Raw genomic sequence first — 24,486 nt, 5'->3', positions numbered from 1 at the left:
GGGCATTCCTCAGCTGGCACTGGCACACCGACAAAATATGTCACAAAGGATTTGTCTGGGCTCGAACTGGTCAAACATGTGGTGTCTGGGCCTGCTGACTTGGCTAAAACAAGGCAAACATTCATTTTTGGTTGATCTACAGGCATATATGCACTACAAAAGCAAGCAAGCAAAACCAACAAGCGCCAGGATATCATTTGAGCAAACTCCATGTTCCTGTTCAGCTGCTTTTTGGCAAAAGCTTCCCCATCTATTTCAGTTCTCAAGCAAATCTTGTAGCACTTGTTAAGGGACTGGCCAAATATAGGGCACTACAAAGTCCCTCTAAACTTCAAGTTTTACAAAATTGGATATCTTAGAATTCTTTTGAACACAATGGACACCACGCTTTTGCTGAAAAAGCTCTATGATACAAACAATTTTCACAGTCCAAAAATCAACAATCAAACTCAAGATTTGTAGCTTTCACAGGTTGAACAGGGAATGTCTGGCATGAACCGTAGTTTCTTTGTGCGGCTCATGTCTGCGTGCTCATTTCCCTGCTGGTGGAAATGTCGGTGCGCTCTTGTGTATGAGACATCCTTCGCAGGGACCCACTTAGGCCTGGCACCTGTGCAAATAAATACAAGCATACCGTTTGCCCCAAGTGATTAGTGCAAATTGTCCTTCAATTTGTCCTGACTCAAGATTTCTGATCAAAATTGAAGGATTTTCTTTCAATTTTGCTTGTGTGCTGTTTGAAAAATGCCTAAAAATTGGAGGATTAGGTCCTGCAAATGAGCTATTCAAAACATAAAGACATCTAAAGCTTTGCTCAACCTAATCTTGGGGTGTTGCTTGGGCCACTCCCCTTTTGTTGGGTTTTAGAGTGTGGTGCGTCCTTTCAACAATTGCCTCACCTGTGTGGGAACAGGGAATTCCAAAACTATGGCAAACACCCCATTCCATCAAAAATGTGGCCAATTCTTGATCTCTGCATGTGGGACCATTTGTCGGTTTTTGCCTTGTGGGGGATCAGTCTGGCGAGCTCTGGACCACAGTGACACTGTCAAGGACAAAAGCAAAAGACGAGAGGTGCTCTTTCTTCTCGGGACCAAAGTCCCACTGCTTTAATGAAGAACAACTCCAGAAGAGAAAGAGAGCATCCAGGAGAGGAAAGAGGATGTCCTGGAGAGGAAACAGAGCATCCACCTCATGGCAGGAGATTTTAAATCCTGGTGGAGGGGGAGCAGTAGAAAGGAACTACCATAGTGCAACATGTTAAATCACCACGCTGTAGTTTTCTGCATAAATTGCTGCACTTGATGTAAACAAAATCCTAAAATCTCCCCAAACCCAACTGTACAGTTCCAAATGACCCCAATGAGGGAGAAAAACTACTCAACCCCCCTGTATACCCAAGCACCAGGTGTCACAGGGAGTACTAACCCCTGCAATTACAAAGTCCACACACACAAGCTCACCAGGAAAGGAGTATCTCTGTGAGGGGACAGAGTGCTTGCTTTTCTCAACACAACACACACCATAAATCACAACAGCATCCACTCACATCATCTTCCTCAAACATTCACACACTGAAAACACAACCACAATTACACCACACAGGAAAAATTGCAGCAATAAACCAGGATTTGCTCAATTCATCCCTAGAATTGCTAGCAGGTCCTTATTGACACAGCAAATCCTTTCTGCCGGCAGCCAGACCCAAACCCAAACTGTACAGGCGTACGTTGTGCACAGGACATCTCTGTGTGACTTATGAACCACCCTTCCCCTGCGTACACCTTACAGGTTACTTTATACAGAGTTAAACATTCCCTTTCTCCACAGTCCCAGCAGTCTTGTCTGTCCCCCACGAGGAACAGCCGAGAGAGGAGGTGCCTCCAGGAAAGGAATGTCCTGGCAGCGCCCAGAGACATCCACAGCACGGTTGTTCTCGCTGGAGCAGAGAAGTGTTCCTGCCGTGGTCACCAAATGAAGTGTGGAATAGAACTCACCACATTTAAAGTTAGAAGGTGGTGTGTTTATTACAGCAACAGGCACACGAGGAGTTGTCTCCTAAAGACGTGTGAAGAATCGCTGTCTCTCTGCTTTTCTAAAATGTCTTACATACCCATATAATTCCCAAAAAACTAACACACATTCATTAGGTAACACTGCCTACCCCCCTTTGTATTAAAATGTATTATAATTGAGTCCAAAGTTCCTTTGCTTTCTGCAGTCTTTCACTTCAAATGGGTTGGTGGGTTTTAAAGTGGGGAATGGTCTCCTTCTGATGAAGGCCAAGACGTCTTCCTCAATTTGACCTCTCTACTTATGACCTGTTGGCAGGCTTTCGCACCCCTTGACTATAGCTGAAGTTTCGGGGTCCAGGTGCAGGCTACAGTCCTCTTCTTTGTCACAACGAAATCCGCATTCCATCCTGCTTCTTTAAACATAGTAAAGACAAGCAAGTGATACATTACCCTAGCCTTAACTACCTTACCTGCAAAAAATTAACTATCCCTTATTATTTCTACTCTTCTTGCTATACTCTTTCCCCCTAACTAAATCTTGCTAAAATTTTTACATCTTCCAGTTCTTTTAAATCCTTGATTCATTGGCCTCATCTCAACCGCCAGCCATGTGTGAGCCAATGCAGTAACTGGGAAATTCCACTCCTGAGCAGGAGACATAAGGCCTGGTTCTGAGCTGGAAGGGTGAGAAGGATGAGATGCACAGCGTTTTCATCCAGGGGATGTCCTGAAAGTGCACTGCCCACCTGCCCCTGCTGCAGACAGCCACGCTCCACCTCCTTCTACTGCTCAGCGTTTTTTTAGGAATCCAGGGGTTGGTATATATTATTTGCTACTGCAACTAATAGAATGAATTTGCTTTGCAAGTCCCGTTTTGTCCTGGGTTATTTTGTGCAGGGGTCTCCTCCTGAACCTGTGACTAAAACTGGAATGGACCTACAGGACACTCCTATTCTCATGTCAGTAAATTCAGAGAAGTGATTTAAGTATCAATAATTCAATAAGTATCAGTCAGTAAATCAAACAATTTGGGGGTATATTTAGCCTGTGAGTCTCAGCAAAGTATTGAATACGTCTTAGAACCATGGATACAAACTAGTAAGTGAGATTGCTGGGTGTGCATGTATTAGGGAAGTGATTCCCCACACACCCTGTGCTGAAATCAAGTATTGCCTCCCTTCTAACCCTGAGCTGGCAGCAGGGATTGGGCCCTGCTTGGTAACGTTCATTTGGAAGATTTCTGTTGAGCAGGTAAGAATGGTCCAAATGAAATCTTTTCTAGCTTTTTCCCTCTGGCTTACCTGTTTGAGGTTTAAAATTCAGTGCTGCAGGTGACCTGGGTGTGTGCAGAGCAGAGCAGCCCCAGAAACCCCTTGGGCTGCCCACAAGTTGCCATGCCTTGTTCCCAGGTGTGCCCAGCTCTGGCAGGAGAAGGAGCCCGCAGCGCAGTGGGCACCGTGCCCTGCCCAGCCGGGGCTCTCTGGCACAGAGCAGCAGCAGCGCCAGCACCGTTCAACCCGCTCCTGCCTTGGCTTCCCCTGGGACACAGAAGCCTCTGGAAATCAGCACTGCCAGTGGCATTCCCAGCTTGGAGCAGCTGCTGCTGGCGGGCAGATGCTGCCAGTTGGACTGCTCCCAAAGGGGAAGAAAGGCAGAGATGTACATGCCCCGGAGCCCTGGGCATGTCCAATAAATATGCAAATATGTGGGCAGATTTGTTAGGAAGCATTTCAGCTGTGATGCCAACAGCGCCATCTCTCCTTGTTCTGTGTGTTCTAGACGAGTAATGCAATAGTTGGCTCTGACAATTAAGACGTAGATTTTATGTGGATGTTCAAATGTGTACTGATGAATTTGTAATATATCCTCCCACAGTCGTCTTTCTAGTCCCCCTTGTAATCGCCTTGGTAGTCAGGGCATTTGGGGAGGGCTGGCTTGTGACCAGCAGGCAGTGTGTAACAACACCTGATCTCCAGTCAAGATGCAAGAAAGTAATCTCCACTAGTGGACTGCAGAGAAAGAGTTGACTGACAAAACTTTTGGAGGGGCTAAGGGTATAATAGGCAGAGCATCCTTTTTGTAGATGAGCACATGCCTGCTAGTCATGGAGACTCTCAATGCTGCAATTTTTCCTTATTTCATTCCTTTATTAATGTGTAATATACCTTTAAATGTTAAAAATGAGAGTAATTTCTCAGATGTGCAATGCTGTGGGCCATTCTCTTGGTCTGGGTTCCTTTACTTGTGTCCCATCTGAGGGCTCTCTTGGGGCGTACAGGCTGTAGGTGCTTGGGGCACTCGTGGAGTTCCTCTTGGATCCCCTGAACAACAGGGTTTGGCCCATGAGGGGAATTTGTGCTGCTTTGTGACAGAGGAGAACTTCCCAGGCTATTTTGTGTTTGCTCTAGAGAAGGTTGGTTATTGCTTTGCATAAACTCACAGACAACACAGAGCTGTCCCTTTGTGATGTCAAGGCATGATTGCCACATTGTCGTAGTGACATCAGGAGGCTGCCTTGGCGCGGGGAAGGCCTGCGTGTCAGAGCAGCCATAGGCCTTTGTCAGATCAGGAGAACCCTCCTGGTCGTAGCATTTGTCAGTAGGCAGCTGCCCACTGACAAGAGGCTTGAATTTTTAGTTTTTAAAGAAATTGCAGAAATGCCAATAATTAACCATCTGGCCACTGCAGCTTTTGCTGCATATGGCGTTACATATTCCATCTGTTACTTTACGAATTTTGCACCTAAGTAGAGGTTTCTCTTCTGCTTAGGTTAGGGTGTATCCTAACCTGGCTTTTGTACGTCTTCCTGCTCGCTCTTAGTGACTGAGTGTCTGATTTTGAAAGAGAAAGAGCATTAGGATGCCACTGGTTTGGTAAAGCTCCTGTCAAGTCGTTCAGCTAAAAAGGGGGTGTCTGTAGCCACAGGGGCAGCATTTGCAAGGGAACATGCAGGGCTTCAATTCCCTCCACAGGAGAGTTTGTGGCAGCAGAGTCTGTCATTTCCTCAGTTTGCTGGGACAAGCAGGAACTTTTGAAAATGTAGACTGACAGACCATCTTGGAAGGCCTTCTTGAAACTCTACAATTGTTCCCAGAATTCAGGGAAAGCTTCTTTCTTTCAACAGTTTTTCTTGAAAGGATCTGACTGTCTAACTTGACCTTTTACTGAGGGCTAAAATCGTGATCTACCCTTGGCAATGAAATGCAAACTCCAAAGCAGTGAAAGTCTGCTCCAGAACCCTGGAGCTGCTGCTCTGCTGTTTCACAACAGAACTGCCAGAGCTCAGGGGGATTTTGGGGGAGCTTTTCTGGGCATGCAGCAAGTTCATGAGAATTGGTGCATGCAACTGATTTTTAAGAAAAAACTACACCAAGGAGAGGATTTTAGCAGCTGTTTATGTGTTAAGTAGAACAGGAACATTGAGTGTTAAAGAAAAATCTGCATTTTCTTGGTGATGTTTGTAGTCATTTACTGGCAAAACAGGCCAAAGTGTAGGCACAACCAAGAATATTGACCTGACCTCTTGCTGGCTATGTGAATGAAATGTGTGTCCTGGAGGGATGCTGCGAAATGGGAAATCATCTCTGTTTGGGTTGACTTGTTCTGTGAGATTCAGCAGCCCAGGATATTTTCTCACAGCATCTGGTTCATTTTCCCTGCCCACTGCAGGTCACCTGAGGCCTGTGTTCAGTGGAGCTGATCATGAGGTGAGTGAGAAAGGAACATTTAATGTTCCTGGTGTTAAAGCATTGTAGAGGAAGCTGCGAGCTTGGCCAGTGGCAGTAGAATATAGAGGGCCAGCTAGGAAGGCTGAAAGAAAATCCATTTTCATGCCTGCAAGAAAAAAATCAGAGGCATAAGTGGTAATTTATTAATTTCCATCTCAGAGCTTTGAAGAACTACAAATCCAGTTTTGCACAGAGAAGGTTGTCTCCCACAGCATATAGGGTGGAGTATTTCACAAAGAGCAAATTCCTGTACAGTGGAATTACACCATTGAAATTAAGTAAGGGGACCTTAGAATTCTATTCCTACTAAATCATCTATGATGTACAAATATATCTATATATAAAAGATGCGATTGAAGAACAGGAAGGCCATCTTGCAAAGGTGCCTGCTGTATCTGAAGGGAAATGGGCACCTTTGTGGCTGGGGAGTAGCGTGGGCCAAAAGGACGCAGGGCTGGCGGCCTTGAGCAGCTGAAGATGAGGCAGCGTGTGGCCACGGGGCCAAGAAGGCCAAGGGCATGGTGGCCTGTGTCAGCAGCAGCGGGGCAGCAGGAGCGGGGCAGTGAGCGTGGCCCTGTGCTGGGCAGCGCTGCGGCCACAGCTGGAGTGCTGTGTGCACTTGTGGGCCCTGGGAAGCAGAGAGTCATGGAGGGGCTGCAGCGTGTGCACAGAAGGACAGGGGAGCTGGGCAAGGGGGTGCAGCACAAGGCCAGGGAGGAGGTGCTGAGGGAGCTTTAGCCTGGACAATGGGAGGCACTTGAGGCACCTTCAGGCAGACTTCCATCAATCCCTGCATGACGGTGCTCAGCACAAGGGCTGTTTCAGTGCCAAACATCTCCTCACTGCATCCAAGGGCTTTAGACACTGGAGCGGGTGACACTTCCATCTTGTCGTTTGTTGGCTACTTGTTTTGCTAGGAGGAGAAGGCCTGTTCCTTTTCCTGTTTTTCCAGCAAGCAAAGATTCTTCTGCACGTTTCCCAGCCCTGGATGGGATTCTGATCCTGTTTTGGTTTTCCACATCTGCAGCAGCAGTAGCAAAGGCGTTGCTGTGGCATTCCTACGTTTCCACGTCAGCGCTTTCAAGTGCTAAAAGCTCCGTTTTGCCGAGACAACCTTGCTTGCTGATAGCAGCCAGGCAGGAGAAACCACTTCATATCCATCTAAGAGCTCTGTTGAATTGGCCCGTATTAATTTGATGGCTGTGACTTAGAAGCCCTCTGTCGCTGTGAAATGTTATGATTTTTCCTTAGAGGATGTGATGGTAGATGTAAAAAGAAATGAGGTTCTACATGATAGGAAATGGCCTCTCCCTCGTGCTTGTCTCCTGCCACAGATGACAGAACCAAGAGCCGTCTCTCCCCTGGCTCCCGCTGCTCCTGGAGAAGAAGCCAAAGAGGAGAAAACTGAGGTGGATGACCGCCAGCCTCCATCAGTGCTCACACCGGATCCTGGATATTCTGATGCTGTAAGTGCCAGTTGTGTGGTGCTGTCTTTAGTGCAAGGCAGAGCTGCAAGTTTTGGAGCAGCCAGCCCTTTGCTGTTGCAGGCTGAGGATGCTGGGTGCTGGAGTCCTGCCAGGAACTCGGGATTTCCTCCAGGCAGCGACCACAGAACTTGGCCTCTGACCTGTCCCATTGAGGCAGCAAAGGGCTGGTGCCTCTGGGAGAGCATCTGGCTGCTTGGCTCAGGGAAGCTCTATCTCTTGGCTTCTGTGCTGCTATGGCCAAGGGCAAAGGAGGGAGTGCTGGAGGTGCCAGACTTTGGTTTGTTTGTTTCCCCTTTTAGGAATGGTGTGTTTGGCTTGTGCAAGCGGTCTGCACTTTCTTGGAGTAGTTCTTCACTTGTACTATCTAATGTGGGCCAGCTGTCTTTTGGCTTTTGATAAGCTGCAGCAGGAGAATTGTGTGGTCCATGCAGCTGTGGCAGGCCATCCCTGTCCCGCGCAGCCAAAGAAACAAAGTGTGGAGTTGCGAAGCCTTCTAGTGAGGCCAAAAGGAGAAGCGGCCAGTTTCTCTTGGTGCATAATTTGGTGCAGTCTGCAGCTTTGGCAAGTGCCTTGCAGCCTGGAGTGGGGGTGAAGCTGCAAGTCCTTGACTGCTGTCTTTTGTTGCTCGGAAGAGGAAGGCCATCTTGCAATGGTGCCTGCTGTATCTGAAGGGAAATGGGCACCTTTGTGGCTGGGGAGCTGCGTGGGCCAAAATGCTGGTCAGAATTCTCAGGTGACAAAAGAGGGGAAAGAAACACCTTGGTCATCCTCCATATACTGAGGTGGCCGGAGAGTTTCTTTGATATCCATTAGGGATCTTTGCATACATCCTCATCTCCTTAACGACCAGGATTTCTTACAAGGGCGTGCATGTCAGGAAGGCAGGAATGCTGGTGCCGGCCTGAAGAGAACCCCAGAAGTGTCTCTCACAAGGAGTGAGCTCACCCAGGAAGCCACCTGCAGAGCCAGGCAGGAGCTGTGGGACAGGGCGGGGTGTCAGTCACTACTGAAAGAGAAACAGGACATCGCAGAAGCAGAGGGAGGCCCTCACCAGACCCTTGAGAAATGCCACACCTTCCCTGTCAGCTGCCTGAGAGGCTGTTGGAGCTTCGTTTCTAGATGGCCCCTGATTGTAGGGCCAGGGTCACTTTGGAATCTGTGCCTCCACTCAAACAGAGAATGACCCAGCAGAGCAGCAGCACAGTGCTTTGGGAACGTGTGAGCCCAGCAGTCTTTGAGTCTTGGCCCACAAATGTCATATGGAAAGTTGAAACCCATCTTCTCCTGCTTTCTGTGCAGGTGCTTCTAGAGGGAGAGCAGGAGCAGACTGCTTCATCAGAGATGCCATGCCAGACTCAGGGAGAGCCGTTCCCAGCCCGAGAGTAGGAAGGGCAGCTCAGGCAGCAGGTGGAAGAGGCACAGGAGAATGGCCAGGTAAGCCTGACTGGCCAGGTGACAGAAGAAAGGGCAGGAAGAGGGGCATAAACCAGAGCTCTTGGGACTGAGGAGGCCAGGAATCCCACAGGCACTGGAAGCACAGAGCCTTGGAATCTGCAGAGATCAGCCCTGGGACAGGAGGGTTACATTGGAAGCAGATGTGAGGAGGGAAGCAGAAAGAAGTGGCTGCATAAATGTGATTTTGAGGCTGCAAGAGGAAAAAGCTGAGCCTGATGGCAGCTCCCAGTCACTTGCTCTGCATTTGTGTGCGCAGAACATCAAGGCAGAGCCACAAGCAGAGCTGCCCCAAGCTCAGAGTGCCATCATGACAGTGAAGAGGAGGAACAAGGAAGACATGGGAAGAATTCAAGAGGAGAATCTCCATCAGCAGAGGGGCGATCAACAAAACCAGGTGAATGAAAGAGTGGCAGCCACTCCACTCATGAAATGCCCTCTCCCTTCTTGTTTCCAGTCTATCAAGGGACACGTGCAGGCAGAGCTGCAGGACTCTGAGGCTACCAACAAGGCAAGAGAGAAGAGGCTGGAGGAAGAAATGAAAAGCGTCAGAGAGAAACTTAATTGCCTCCCTCAGGCTCTAGAAGACCAAGTGAGTAAAAGAGGGATGCAGTCACCAAACTGGTGGTTTCTGCCCTTCTTGCCTTTGACACTGCAGAGCAGCAGGGAGTGGGGCCATGCCTCTGAGTGCCATCCTGCTGTAGTGGGTATCACAGTCACTCTGAAGGACATTTCCTGTTGTGCGGAGTCTTAACTGCTGCCCTGGACAATGAAACTTTCCTTTGGCCTTTTGGCCAGCAGTCATCCAAATTGATTCCTGCTGGCCTGTTCCTGCTCTCCCCTTCTTTCTTGAGGTGTTTTTACAGTAGAACGTGGTGATCCAGATGGAAGACTGAAACAAGATGTCAGCTGCATCCCCTGTCAATCTGTTCTCTGCCTTTCCTCACAGTCAATGACTCCTGGCTGACAGGGACAAGCTGTAGTGTCTGACTGCTTTGTTCTGTTTCATTTGAGGTGCAAGTGCTGACATCTCACCAGGCAGCCTGTGAAGACTTCCAGCGAATATCTGGCAATGAAGGACCCCAAGTCAGGAGTGAGGCACAGGAACAGTGTCCACCAGAAGTGCTCCAGGTCCAGCACATCATGGGCTCTGAACCTGCTGTCGCAGCAGCATCACCTCGAGGAAGCTCTTCTCTCAAACCAGGGAACTCGAGCTCGGGCAGTTCCTTAAACTCTCCAAAACAGCAGACCGAGGAGTAGTACCTGGAGATGCTGGGTACGTCTGGGGTGTTGCTTGTCTGAGGGACAGTGTGTTGTGTGCAGGTGTCAGCAGAGCTGTACCAAATGCTCCTCCTGAGTTGAGTGTCACGGGGCCATTTCGGACTCCCCAGAGGAAGTGCTGGCATTGCTCCGAGGCAGCGAGAGAGCGCTCTGGGTGTTCCTGCTGCCTCTGAGGGCACCTTGGACTGGCTTGGGTTTGCCTGAGCTTCCCTCTCTGCTAAAGGCTGAAGCAGGGATTGTTCTTGGATCAGCAGAAGCCTGTGACTTTGCAAATGATCTAGGCGAGTCCTGTGTGCTCATGGCCAAACTGCACAGAATTTTCAGCTTCCTAAATTCTCCTCAGACTCCTGACTTCCAACCAGTCATCAGAGCAAAACAACTTCACAGAAATGGACTGGCTTTGGGGTTTTGTCTTTTTGGTTGGGGATCTTTTTTTTTATTTGTTTTTGTTTTAGTTGTTTTTCTTGTGGGTATTTGGTTTTGGTTTTCTTTTTGCCTTTTTTTTTTCCTTTGTGCAGTTTTCTTGGTGGAGTTTGTTTTTCTCCATCCTGAAGGAGCTCTTCTGCCCCACATGTCTTGCTGATGTAATTTATGTGACTGTTACAGTTACCACTACTACATCTGCAGTTTATTTTTATGAGAATGCTATCTTTTTGTCAATAAGAGAATGCTATCTTTTTGTCGGTAATAACTACTTTGAAAGAACATCAGGTTACAGGACAAATAGAGAGCACGTGGTGTTTTCCATGTGTCCCCAAAGAAAGAAAAAAGCTATTTTTTAATCTAGTTTTATGCTTATCAAGATGTGTCCAAGAGACACATCCAAGTGGCATGATCAGATAAAACTGTACTGCAGGCACTTGTCAGGACAGAGCCTCCAGCCCAGCCATGGTATATTCCTCAGATCCATGGCACTTTTCCATACCTGATTCCCACTCTTTCCCATGACTGTTAGAATCCTAGCCATTGGCCCAAGCCCTGCTCAGATCAGTCTCTAGGAAAACACATCAAGCCCTTTGTGATTCTGCAGCACAACCCAATGAATCTGCCTCTTGCCCGTAACAGCTGCCAGTGCTGTGCTCTCAGATAAGACCTGGTGGGGCTGAGACCAGAGCCCAGGGGATTCTGTGTCTACCATCACCTGTTGGGACAAAAAGGGCACTGATCCGCACCTTGGTGTGGCTGATCTCAAGGCCCATCCTCTTGTGTCCTGAATGAGGGCAACAGCTTGTACAGGGCTCAGGCTGGCTGTGGCTTCTTCCCACTGCTTGTCAGTGCTCATGCTTGGGCTTTGCCAGCCTTGTTGTGCTAGCTGCCCTGTCCCTGAGGGCTGGAGGGGACTGCAGAGGCTGGAGCCTTCCCTAGCTGGGAGAGGGGCATCTTGGAGCTCAGCCTGCTCATAAAGAGGTCAGGGTCCTGATGCTGAAAGCCACTTTTGGGCTTGGTTGCAGCATGAGGTGCTCTGGTTTACAAATGGAAAGGCATTCTTTTGGCAAACTGCTGAAAGGTGGGGAAGATGTCCTTCTCTCCTGGGATTGCATCTCCCCGTGCTTTTTTTCCTGTCAAGAGAACTCTTCAAAGGACTGTACAAAATCAGTCTCTGTGCCAGCCATCTGGGCACTGCAATGTATCCATGCATGTTCATCTCCACACCTTTGTTTCCTTTCTTCAGCTACCTTGTGGGTGAGGAACTCTGGCTGGTTATGGAGTACATGGATGGAGGCGCTCTGAGTCATGTCATCTACAAGACCTGCCTGTCTGAACATCACATTGCAGCCATCAGTCGGGAGGTCAGCAATTCCATCTGTGTTTCCAAGGGCTTGGGCAGGATTGTCCAGGAAACAGGGGCTCAGATCAGGAGTGATTTCATGTGCCAAGCTTGGTTTCTATGTTGCTGGTATGCTATGGGCAAGTAAAAGCATCTCAAGTGAAAGGCCTGCCAGTGCCCCTGCACTCCCTGTACTCAGTGCCAGTACTCTTCTCTTCTGCTGTTGCATTCTCGTTCTGTCTCTTGTATTTTTATTTGCTGTTCTCCATCTTGCTTCCCTAAACTTTTGCCTGTCTTCACTGCATCCCTTTCCGGTGAAAGCAAAGGTGCTGGTGGCAGGATTTGAAACAAACAGCAAAGAAAAAAAAGAGAGACTCGTTTCTCTCAGTCCTCAGCTAAAAAGGACAGGAGTGCAGCCAAAATGCTCTTTGCTTCTGAGCAATATCCACTGCAGCAGCAGTCATCCCGGCTGGTTTGCAGGGGACAAAGAGCAGGTGCTGTTGCTCTTTCAAAAGCTGACATGCCTTTCCTCAGAAAGGTCCTGCTCTGCAAGTGTTGGAGCAGCAAACTCGTCCTCACAGTGGCACTGTGTTCTGACATTACTGCCCATTCCCCTGCAGAGGGAATCTTTCAGATTCTTTGTTGCCTTTCTTGTGTGCTGAAACCACAACACTTTTTGCCCTCCTCTTTCTGTTTTCTCTCTCAGTGCCTGCAAGGACTGCATTTTCTTCACTCAAACCATGTGATCCATCGAGATGTGAAGAGCGACAACATCCTTCTCAGAACCGACGGTTCTGTCAAGCTGAGTCAGTATATTCTTGGTCAGGTGCAGCATTCCAGGGATGTGGGTGTGGGGCTGCTTGGAGTGACAGCCAGCTCCCGAAAAATGGTGCTGGTGGCAGTGCAGGGACACCCGCTGTGAGCTGAGGGCACAGTTGCAACGTGCACAGAGGCAGGACAAGGAACAAGCAGTCAAGAGTGGCCTTGCTCTCTGTGTGCCCCTTCCAGAGGGAGGGAGCTACAAGTCTAAAGACTGCAAAGAACAAAAGCCACTGCTGGAGGCAGTGTAAAAAATGGGGATTTTTAAAGTCGCCAATGCCAGCAAACTTCTACTGGGGAATTCTTTTGCCTGCTTTCCTAATTGCACAGAATTCAAACAAAACCAATATTTTGCTTTCTCCTCAGCTGATTTTGGCCTCTCTACTCAGCTCACCCCTGAGCAGAGCAGACCGTGCTTGGTAGCTGGGACTCCGTGGTGGATGGCACCTGAAGTGGTCACAGGTCAACCATATGGCCCCAAAGTGGACATATGGTCTTTTGGAATTGTGGGGATTGAAATGGTAGAAAAAGAACCTCCTTACTGGGACCAAAGTCATACCTCGGTAAGGGGCAAATACTCACTGATCCCACTGTCTTTCTTATCTGTCCCTTGTCCTGCATGCCATTGGACAAAATCCCATGGCCATCTGCTGGAACTACTTCTACCAAGGTCCCCTCCTAAAAATGTGCCTGCAGCACATCAGCATCTGCTGTCAATTTGGATACATCAGTGGGGGAACTCAAGCCTTACACATGCAAACAAACTCCATTCTCAGGCAACACTTTCCTTTGGGTTATAAGTGATTCCAGTTCTTTTGTCTGTGGAGATGGCCCCAGTAACAGGAAACAAGCGTCTTGGAACTGCTTGTATCTTTCCAGAAATGAAGGAAGGAAACCCAAACCCAACAAAGTTTCTAAAACTTTCAAAAACTTTCAAAAGCTGTGGTCTTTAGAAAGGAACTTAACCCACTGTGCAGTTTCTTCTCACTTTGGAAACATGCCTGAAACCTTGGCATGAGAGTGTAAAGGCCACAGAGTCTCTTCTGCTTCTTCTGCAGTGCTGCTGAAACACTCAGCGACCGTGTTTCTCTCCTAGCCAAAGGCACATTCTCTGTGTCACCAAGCCAGAGCCTGGTGATGTGGAGAGCCTGCCATTTGTTTCCTGGCACTTTCTGGGATGGGCCTACCATTAATGTATTGACTTGAGTAGCCAAATGAGCAGAGGGTGACCACAGGCATGGCACCTCTCCTTCTTCTGACCATGGCAGTTTTTCTTTTGCTGCAAAATGGGAAGCTGCAATTTTCAGACTGCTGAGAGACAGAGCTGCAGGTGGCTCCTTTTTGCCTAAGCAGGCATTTTCATCCCAATACATTTGTGCAGGCATCTTAATGTGTCTGTGTTGAAGATGAGATTGTAAATATTTGTTTCCTTACCTGGGGATTAACTGATGGATTTCCTTACTTTCCTTCCAATTCTCATTGTTTTCAAGAACAGCACAAAAAGCTTGATGAGTTTTGTTCTATGGCACGTGCGCTTAAAGCACCAACAAGCACTGCAGAGGTGCCTTTCATGTACTAACCCTTGGAATGAGTTTCTATAGCACAGTCCCTTTTCCAAAAAGCCTCTCAAGCCGGTTTGAATTCTCAGAGAAGCAAATGTGCTTTTGCTGATGTAGTTCCCACTAACTAGGTCAGTCAATGAAATCAGCTGCCAAGGCAAGATCTGCGGGATGGTGGAAAAGCTGTGGCTGCATCGGGGTTTGGGTTTCTGGTTGGTAAAGGAAAATTATCTCTGGGTCTCTGCCAGGGCAGAAACTACCACTGAAGAACAGAGGGTAAACAAAAGGATGTGGGAGAGCCTTAGAAGCGTGAAAGCAGCAGGTGGAGCCTCATGTTTGTTTTTTTCTCCAGGCTCAACGCCTGATAGCCACAGAAGGGACCCCACAGTTGCAGCAGCCCAACCAATTCTCGCCTTGCCTGCATGACTTCCTGAGCTGCTGCCTGCAGAGAGACGAGGAGCAGCGCTGGTCTGCCAAGGAGCTCCTGCAGGTAAAATGTGAAGGGGCTGCAGGTGAAACAGGCTCTGAGGGGTGGGCTCCTCCTCCACTCAAGTCCAAGGATCAGATGAGCGCCCTTCCTCCTCACCTCCACTCTTGGAGCTCTTCAAATGAAAACACTGAGGAATCCTAGACTGGGCTGGGCTGGCAGGGCCCTGTAAAGGTCCTCTGGTGCAAGTGTCCTGCAATGAGAAGGGACATCTTTAAAGAGATCAGGTTGCTCAGAGCCCTTTGCCCTCCACCTGAGCCAGAATGGCTCCAGGGACGGGGCACCTACAAGCTCTTGGGGCAACCTGTGCCAGGGCGGCACCATGCTCCGAGTAAACAAGTTCTGGTTAGATCCTAATGGTATTTAAAAATATTCACCCACATCCTGTTGTAACTGGCCCTGTTAAAAAAGATGTCTCCCACTTTGTTCAACGCCACTCTGAGGTCTTGGAAAGTGGCAATGAAGTCTGCTGGGGCCTGTTCTTCACAAAACTGAATAACTCCACCTCTCTCCACATTTCCTGAGAGGACAGGTGCTCTGTCCTCTGACTGTTTCTGTTGCCCTCTTTTTCAATTTGGTTGGGTGTTCTGTTTTATCTAATGGCAAAATAACTGAAGTAGAGCAATGCAGGGTACAGACACATGAAATGGTGGTGCAGGAACCCAAGGAAGCCAGTCCCAGCTGAGCAGTCAAAGATTTGGCTGTGGGCAGGAGGGGCTGTGGGGGACTCACTGTGAGCCTCTGAGGGGCCCTGGTTTGTGCCCCCCAGCCCACCCTTAGAGGTTTCTGCCACGCAAACAGGGCCAGCTGGGAGGGACTTGTCCCAGCCCCATCTGCTGCCTGGCACGCTCAGGCAGACGGGAACTGTGCCAGGGTTACTGCCAGGTTGTGTGGCAGAGAGGGAACTGCAGGACCCAGTGCCACTGCGCTGGCCCTGCTGGGAAGGAAGGTGCCGTCCAGCACACAAGGGGCAGGGCATGGAAGGGTAGACACTGCTCTGTCTCCCTGTGGAAATAAAAGCCTGTCTTGCAAAGGCAAGGACCTATGTGAGTCATTGGAGTTTCCTGAAAGGAAGAAACCCCAGGGACAGAAAGCACCATTTCTAGAGCACTGGCAGGGCAAAAATCCCAGCAAGATATCACAATGAACACATGAGTGGGATTCTGGGCCACATTTGCCTGTGATGGCAAGGTCCTGCACATGACAACTGGGGAACAGATGGTCCCATCGTTCTACTTTCTGGGTCTTCCTAGGAACTAGAGGAATCCTCGTTGAGCCTGTGAAGCACTGAGCTTGCAAAGTCATGGTTCACTGTTCTTTGTTTTTTTTGGGTTTTTTTCCCGGTGGACAGCATCCATTTGTAACAACAGCCAAGCCAGCATCCATCCTGGCACCACTCACCAACTCAGTTCAGAAGAAGTAGGAGACAAGAACATATCATGTCAAGATATTATCTCCATAGCCAATTTTGAGTAGAATTGTAGAGTAGGATTCTAGAGTAGGATTGTTGAAGAGTTTTATAGGATTATAGATTAGGATTAATTAAATAATTAAAGAAAGTTTCTGAAATATCAACTGATTTGGAAGATTATTTGGAAGACCCCATTCTAACCCTTTCAGAAAACTCAACATTTCTTCCTGAATTACCAATTATTTTTTTTTACTGGTGCCAAGACACATTTATGGCTTCTTCTGAATGGTTCAAAAGTGAAGAAGGCTCTTCTTCATTCATCCTCCCAAGAGCACACTGCCCTTGGAATACCACCCACTGGCTGGTTTTGGCACAGCTGTGGTATTTCTAGTTGAGGCAGAAAAGGCAGTGGCATTTGCAGGAAAAATCAAAGGAGGAATGGGCAGCCCAAACATCCTGTGTGCATTCAGGCCTGCAGCTGTGACTCAAGAGCATTTGGGTTCCTGCCACTTGGATTTAGATCCCTAAATGCAATCTCTTTGGCTGGAGGCGAGACAGAAACCCAACATGACATGTCATAGCCCAATTTCTGTCACTGCCTGCAGGAAAAGGCTACGTCCTGCAGGACTCCAGCACTCAGCATCCTCAGGCAGACACACCAAGTGCTGGCAATTTAGAAACTTGATCCTCTGCCTTGTACTAAAAGACAGCACCTCCCACAACGGGCACTAATAGGTACAGAGTATTGTGATGTGACCCCTCCATGGAGCTGGTGGACTCACCATCCCTGCAAGCCTTTGAAAGAAGACTGGATGTGGCACTCGGTGCCGTGCTTTAGTTGAGGTGTTAGGGCATGGGTTGGACTCCATCATCTTAAAAGCATCTGTCTTCCAAGCAAATGATTCTGTGATTCTGTCACTGAGGGAGCTTTCCCTGCAGCCCTGGAAAGGGCTGTGGGGGCCCTTGGCCAAGGACGGGGATCAGGGCTCAAAGAAAAGGAGCAAAGGGCTCAAGGCGAAGGCCGAGAGGGCAGAGTTGCCACAGCGCGGCCCTGAGCCAGCCTCATGTCCTCCTCCTCAAGCTGCGCCCTCTGCGCTGCTCTTTGCGGCGCCGCCGGCTCCTCTCGCTGCGGGGCTCCAGGGCGTGCTGGGGGCCGGGCCCCTCATCTTCGGGAAGCGCCGGAGCCTCGGAGGCGAGCGGCTGCTGCTGTGGCCGGCAGGGGAGAGCTGCGGCCGCGGCTCCAGGCACAGCGAGCTGCCGCTGTGGCCGGCTCCTGCCGCGGCTCCTGCCTCTGCTCCGGCCTCTGCTCCTGTCCTGTGCGCACAGACACGGCCGAGGGCTGCCCGGCAGCTCCGTGCCGCTCCGCAGCGGGCCCGGCTGGGCTGCTGCCCTCTGCGGCCTCTGCCCGCTGCTGCCGGCCCCACCGCGCTCCCGCCTGCCTCTGCCGCAGCCGGGCCCACACGGGGGGCAGCACATTGCAGCCGGCTCGGAAAAGCCCTGCCCGCAGAGCGCCCGCCACAGCCTCGGCCTCAGGGCACAGGCTGCCGGCGTCCTCGCAGCTGCGAGCCGGCCCGGGCCGCCTGCCGGCCTCGGCCACAGCTCCCGCCCGTGTCTCCATGGCTGCGGCTGCTCGGCACAGCGGGCTGAGCACAGCCAGTGCCAGCAGCAGCTACTCATGGGCCCAGGCTCCGGGCGCTCCGAACCCGCCCAACCCCGAATTCCAGCCCTGAGAGGCTTGGCGTCCCCCTGGGGACAGCAGAGTCGGCTGCTGAGCTCAGCCCATGGTGACACCACCAAGTGACCAATGGAAAATTCACCAAATCCTCATCAGAGACAAGAGAAAACTCCCATGTGCCTGACAGCCTGAAGCAACTGCCAATTACGGATCATTCCATCCATGTGGGAAAGAAACCCTTTGCATTAAAGCAGAAAAGAGTTATCTAAAAGGAGATCAGGAACAAAGTTATTTGGACTCATACTTCTTTTGTCTGTTCAAAAGGCCACGAAAATTAAATCTTTGCTCTTCTGACACAGCTCTCTGTTCTTGATGTGGGACAGTGAGTGCTGATGTGCAGGAGCTGATAGAAGGGACAAGGAACGAGGATACAGCAGGCACAGTGCCAAGCTGACAGAGGGATGATCTCTGGCAGTGGCACTGAAGGAGAAGAGTTTGCAGGCAGCACAGAAAAAGGCTCTTTGTTTCACCTCTTCTTTCAGTGCTGCTAAGAATGTAGCCTGGAGCAAGCTGGGAACACCAGAGCATGGAGCCCTTTCCAGGCAGGGCTGCATCTGCTGAAGGGGCAGAGGGAGCCCAGCAGGGATCAGACACAAACCAGCCGGGGACTGAGGAGCCCCTGTGCTGGCAGTGAACAGCCTCGGGTTCTGCTCACTGCTGGTGGCATTTTCTATTGAACCATCTCCAAGGACTTCTGCTGTGCTCTGTATTTCTAAGTGTTTTACCCCTTTTTTGGGGGTTTTTTCTCGGTTGTCTCTTGCACCTTTATTTCTTCAAATTTTCCTACCCTGTCAACAGCAGGCCCTGTTCAGAACTGGCTCTAAAATATCAGCAAAGCCACTGGCAACAACAATGGGTGGAGTCCTGCCCACCCATTCTGGCTCAGGAATTCTTATGCCAGAGCCCTTCCTGTGCCTTATGCTTTGTTAGGATCTCCTTTTCTGTGCAAAAACTAGTGAGCAGCGGAGGTTTTTTGCCTAAGGGCTCCTGAAAAGCAAATGTTGTGCTCAGATTCTCATGAGTGTATCCCTTAACTTCATTGCAGCAAAACAGAAAGTAAGGCCAGGGTAGCAGAGCAGGTGGGAGCTCCCTGCAAAGGGCTGGTGTCTGATGTGGGAACACCACGGCTCAGGATAGGTGAGAAAGGTAAATGTGCCCAAGACACTGCAGGTGAGGTTTGGGTTCACTCAGAGGGCAGTCAAGGCTGGTGAGCATTGGAAGATCCAGCTGCAGGCCCCATCCATGTCCCCTTCAGTGCTGGCATTCAGTTGTCTGCAGCCTGGATCCAGAGCGCCCTGGGGGGCTCCTGGGGCTGCCTTTGCACTGAGGGCGAGGATGCCCAGGAGCCGCTGAGGCCGGCAGTGGGGACCAGGGCTGGGGCTTGTGGCCTGGCAGGTGTGGCTCTGGGGACTGTGACATGCCAGGGCATGGGTCACTGTCACTGCTCTCTGGAGCCCTGGCTAGCTCTGTGATGCTCCAGGGACAATGGCAAGAATGAGGAACTGGTTAGGTTAGTATTTTGCCTGAGCCAGAACCTCTAGGCCAGCTACCTAGAAGTAGAGACCCCTGGAGCACCGAGGGAAAGAGGTAGAAGAAGCTCTTCTGCAGGGTAAAGTGCAGCTAATTTATCAGAAAAAGCAAGGGAAGATCTGCAGGACAAATTCCCCAAAGGATAACAAAAGTTAAAACAAACCCCAGCACCCTTCTGCACGGGCTTTTAAAATCTTTCAAAAACGGGGAGTGGACACCACATAGTAAACCAATAAGCGACTCTTGGGGTGTGGTTTCGAGGGCTACAACAAATCAGAGCAAGGGGAGGAGAGAGGGTTGGGATAGGGATTAGATTTTGGGGTGAGGGACAGGGAACTTTCTGGAACAAAGGGTAAAGTTTGGGCTGATGGATGGGCCAAAGGGGCCGGGTTGTCTTGACAGCCAGGGAAAAATCTGGTGAGGAGGGAGGGGATTCCTTGAGGGACACTTGGGTAGGAGGGCATAACACAGGGGAGAGACTAAGTGTAATAACTCGGAGGACACTAGAACATACCGCAAGCTAACTGAACATTTGACTCAGAAACTAACACACTGCAGCACAGAAATTCAGGCTTTCAGCAGCCGAGAGGTGGCACTATTAGAACCCGCAGCAGCTGGTGAAAGCCATCTGTCCCCTTCAGGCTCTTGCTGTGTGGGAAGGTGCTGCGAGTTGTGGTGGCTGCACTGCCCCTTTGCTGGGAGGATGATCTGTACCGGGTGTGATGAATAGGTATGATTTGTGCTGATAAAAATGGAAACAGTAATCAATATTGATACAGTAATTAATATTTGAGAATAATAAAATAGTTAATAGTTAAAAGTTGTAATGCCAAAGAAGAGAGGGAAAGGAGAGGCCCCACCCATCCCCCCACCCCCCCATCCCCCCACCCCCCCACCCCTTCTCAACATATGTTCTCAAGGACCACAGGAAAGAAGCCAAAGATACAGTTGCTAAAAATGACCAAGAACCTGGTTGGGTCCGAGAAAATGCTAATTATAAGGGACTTATTGCTTTGATGTGTAGATGCAGTGATATGTTAGTCTTGACTTACACTGTACTGGCTTGGTGCGCATGTGTAACCCAAAGGTGAATTAAAGGACAACGAAGAAGACTGCAGGGCCTTCATCAGTGACAACCCCCAAAGACTTGTGCGACCACCAAACCGAGTGGTGGCGCATGCGTGATGAGGGTGGTAATGAGGGCGGAGACAGAAAAGTGACGAACCGAAAATAGGAGGAGATGGCATTGACACATGGCATATAAGGGGTGACTTTTACTTGGCAAGCTTGTACGTGAAGTGGCAAGGGTCATTGAACTCTGCACTCCGTACCCTGCGGTATCTCTTGCTTATGCGCTATTATTCCAACCAAATTATCCCTTATTTATATATTTTCTAAACTACTCAATTCAAATTGTTGCTACCTTAAATATTGTTTGGGGTTTTTTTTTTTATGATGGGATAATTGGGCAAACATAACAATTTTGGTGCCAAAACTCGGGAACTCTTTTAACTCCGGGGAGGTGGATAGCTTCTGGGAAGGAGCTCCCCACCAGACTTTTAACTGGTCCCAAGGCTAGACCACTCTCCCTTGGGAAAAGAGAGTTTTTTTTACAATAACACATAAGCGAATTAGTTATTGGAAGTGCGCAGGAGAGGCTCCCATCAAAGTGCTGGCTTATAGGAGAGAGAGTATACATAGAAAACTGCTTTGTGCATGAAGACCCTCGTGAGAAAAGGAGGCTGTGAGTATCACGGGGTTTTGGGTCGGGGGGCGGCCGTATGCATGTGTGAGTGTGTGTGGAGTGTCTGAGATGGGGGCTCCATCTCCGTGAGGAGACCGGCTGGAAAAGGAGGGAAGTGAAAGAAAAGTGAATGAGTGGGGACCCCGGGAGGATTTGACCCAGGGGGAAGGAGGAGATCCCTGGTCCAGGCACCTGTGGGAAGGTCCTTGGGCAGGAGGGATTTACTCAGTAGGGAAACTGAGAGAGTGAAAGAATAGGTTAAATTTCCTTGGAGGGGTTGGTAGCAGGCAATTTAGTATGTGATTAGATGGTGAGAGGACAGGACTAATAGATTGAGAAAGAGGGAGAGAGGAGTGGAACAAGTAGATTGCAGAGGGAGACATAGGAGTGGAACAGGTAGATTGAAAAGGCAGTGTGGCAGAGTAGTAAGTGAGGAAGTTGAGCCATGAGGTGAGTGTGGGAAACTAAGACTCTCCTAGTACCGGGGATTTCTTAGTTTGTTGCCGCTAGAAACAGGTCAGGGGAAAAGTTCCTTGACCCAGGGGCTGCGGATTGTGTGAAAAATTCGCAGTGGTTTGAGGTATCTGGGAACTGTGAGGGGGGTTCTCAGGGGGGGAGCATTCCTCAGGACAGCCTACTGGGGATGATAATACGGTTTTGGGATGAATGGAAATCCTGGAAATCCCGAAGGGAAGAAAATCAAGAAATTCAGAGGGCAGTGCCTAAAGGACATAATATAGGAAAAGTTTTGAGTGAGCATCAGAAAAAATATGAGTCACCGGCAGAATGGTTAAAAAGATTAAAAAGAGACTTGCAATTATATTCAGGTATAGATATTAATACTGCAGTAGGGCAGGTTCTGTTAAAAATTCAGTTTGTGACCGGATCTTGCAGTGACATCAGGAAAAGGCTGGAAAAATTAAAAGATTGGCAGGATAGGGGACTTCAAGAGTTACTGAGAGAAGCACAAAGGGTGTTTGTAAAGAGAAATAAGAAAAAGCAGAAAGCAGATGCCAGAATTTTGGTGGCAGCAGTTCTAGAAATGCAGGCAGCTTTGAATACAGAAAAATCTGCAGGGAAAAACAAGCAGCGGATGTCAGGATCTGTTTTTAGGAACACAAGACCTGTGCATTTTTCCCGCCACAAGAAAAGACACTTAAAAAATTCTTGCCCCACTTTGAAGGGTGGGGGACCCACCTGTTTTTATTGTCATAACAAGGGGCACCTGCAAAAAAATTGCAGAAAGAAACAGCAAGATGAGAAAACTTCTCAGGGGAATCAAGAGAGGGCAAGAGCTTTGTTTAACAAAGAGGACCAAATTACACCCAGAAGAGGCCTTGATAATAAAGCTAAGAGTAGGTCCTCAGAGTGAAGAAGTCGTATTTTTAGTCAATACAGGAGTTTCTCAGTCGACAGTGACAAAATTACCCCAGGGATGTGAGATAAGTAGTGAGCGAGTTTCAGTAATCGGAATTACAGGAGAGGCTTTCCCTGTTCCTGTAATAAAAGGAGCGCAAATTGAAACAGATGACAAATTTGGAGTAAATGATTTATTGTTGATACCAGAAGCCGAAAATAATATGTTAGGAGGAGATCTAATAATAGCCTTAAATTTACAGATAAAACCCTGTGAAAGAAAACTTAAAATTTATTCTTCAACTGAAGAAGATAATCTAGAAATTAATGACACGGGTTGGCATTCAGGTGAAGTGGGAAAAAGTTTAGGGTGAAGGAGTCTGGTCCCCTTAGTCCCTCCTGGTCAGCACAAGCCTGTGAATTTTATGCATTACTCCGTGCATTATTAATACTAAAAGGGCAAGAAGGGACTATTTATACAGACTCCAAATATGCTTTTAGTGTGGTACATACTTTTAGAAAAATTTGGAAAGAAAGGGGACTTATAAACACTCAAAGGAAAGGGTTAATACACGGGGGATTGATAATTTAGATATTTGAAGCTTTAAAAAGGCTCAAAGAAAATAACAGTAGTTCATGTAAAGGAACACCAGAGAGGGAGGGATATTAAAGCCAGAGAAATAATTTGGCTGATGAAGAAGCAAAAAGAGCGACCTTAAGAAAGGAAGATACTGAAATTATAACCTTGCAAAAAAAATAGAAATTCAGCAGGAGGCACTTTCCCTTCCACTAGCAGAACTGGCAGCTAAATTAAGAGCAACATTTAAGGAGGGAAAGTGAGTTTTTCCTGATGGCAGGATTATGATGCCAAAAGCAGTGGCACATTAGATTTTAGATAACTTGTATAGACGGACATACTGGGAAACAAGACCCTTTTGTGATTACTTTTTAAAATTTTATGGGTGTATGAGGATATTTGAAATTGGAAAGCAAATTACCCAGGGGTGTCTCACCTGTTAAAAGGTAAATAAAAAAAGGTATTAAAGAGCCCTCCCTCTGGAGGATGCAAAACAGCCTACAGGCTATTTCAAAAGACCCAGGTTGATTTTGTAGACTTGCTTAAAGTGGGTTGGTGAAATATTTGTTAGTTATAATAGATCAGTTAACCCAGTGAGTTGAAGCATTTCCAGCAGCTCGGGCTACAGTTCAAACAGTAACTAAAATATTGTTGGAACATGTAATTCCAAGAATGGGATAATATGGTGGGATTTAAGTTGATTTATATTATCCCTGATTTATTAAGAAGGAACTAGGCATCCTGGAGTGGCTGCAGACTGCAATTCCCTTGAGCTCAGAGGCAGAAGAACGCCGGTGGAAAAAGAATAAAAGACTTTCTGAATCGGTGGGAATAGCCTAAAAAGATCAAAGATCTCCTCCAGGATCACCCACCAGCAACATTATTAGAATTGATTACAGAACTGCAATTTTAGAAACTGAGATTGATAACACCTGTTGTTAAAAGAGCTCAGAGACAAGTAAAATGTTGGGAGTGCGGTAAACATGGTTTAGGGTGTCATCCACAGATATGTATTGTTTGCACACTTTGTTTTAACTCATAGTGGAGAGTAAAAGAGAAGAGAAGGAGAGACAATTGATTTGCTTGCTTTGCTATGGTTATGTATTTAGCCAGCTAATTATAGAATGCATTGCTAGTGATTTTTTTGGATACCTTTGAGACTGGGAGACGGGACCCTTCCAGCAGCTACTGGATTAATAGGGAACTTAGATCAATTGGTTCTTGCTGTATTGGCTGTAACACAAATAGGAGAAGGAGCAACTCATAATATTATAGACCAGTGTCTCAAAATTGATAGTTGTTGTGGAGAAGAAGTTTATATACCACATAATAGGCACATTGCAGGGGCATATTGGTGCTGCAAGTTTGCCTATTGGAGGTGGCGACTTAATGAACTCCCTGCCCTTGAAGCAGAAAATAAATTAGAAAAATCTTATTGTGGTTGGCACATCCCTGAAATTTTGGAAAATACAGGTTTATGGTATTCTGGCTTAATCTTTTTCCCTGTTCTTTTCATTTAAATTATTTTTCATTTTAA

At 48.3% G+C, this 24,486-nt stretch overlaps 1 protein-coding gene across 1 annotated transcript in view; it reads right to left on the bottom strand.

Annotated features, from left to right (window-relative positions):
- LOC128941467 (serine/threonine-protein kinase PAK 3-like) overlaps positions 1-24,486 on the bottom strand; it is a gene marked incomplete at its 5' end in the record, with an annotated part of 67,261 nt that overhangs the window by 16,499 nt on the left and 26,276 nt on the right. The window contains one exon of the mRNA XM_054283244.1: positions 12,945-12,997. Coding sequence (XP_054139219.1) covers positions 12,945-12,997 — 53 coding nt within the window. The remainder of the gene's footprint in view (positions 1-12,944; positions 12,998-24,486) is intronic.

The sequence above is a fragment of the Melozone crissalis genome, unplaced genomic scaffold (genome assembly GCF_028551555.1).
Source record: "Melozone crissalis strain CALT ecotype California unplaced genomic scaffold, PUWL_Pcris_2 ptg000036l_1, whole genome shotgun sequence".
NCBI lineage: Eukaryota > Metazoa > Chordata > Aves > Passeriformes > Passerellidae > Melozone > Melozone crissalis.
Note: the sequence above shows the minus strand (reverse complement) of the source record. Positions and strands in the feature narration are given on the sequence as shown.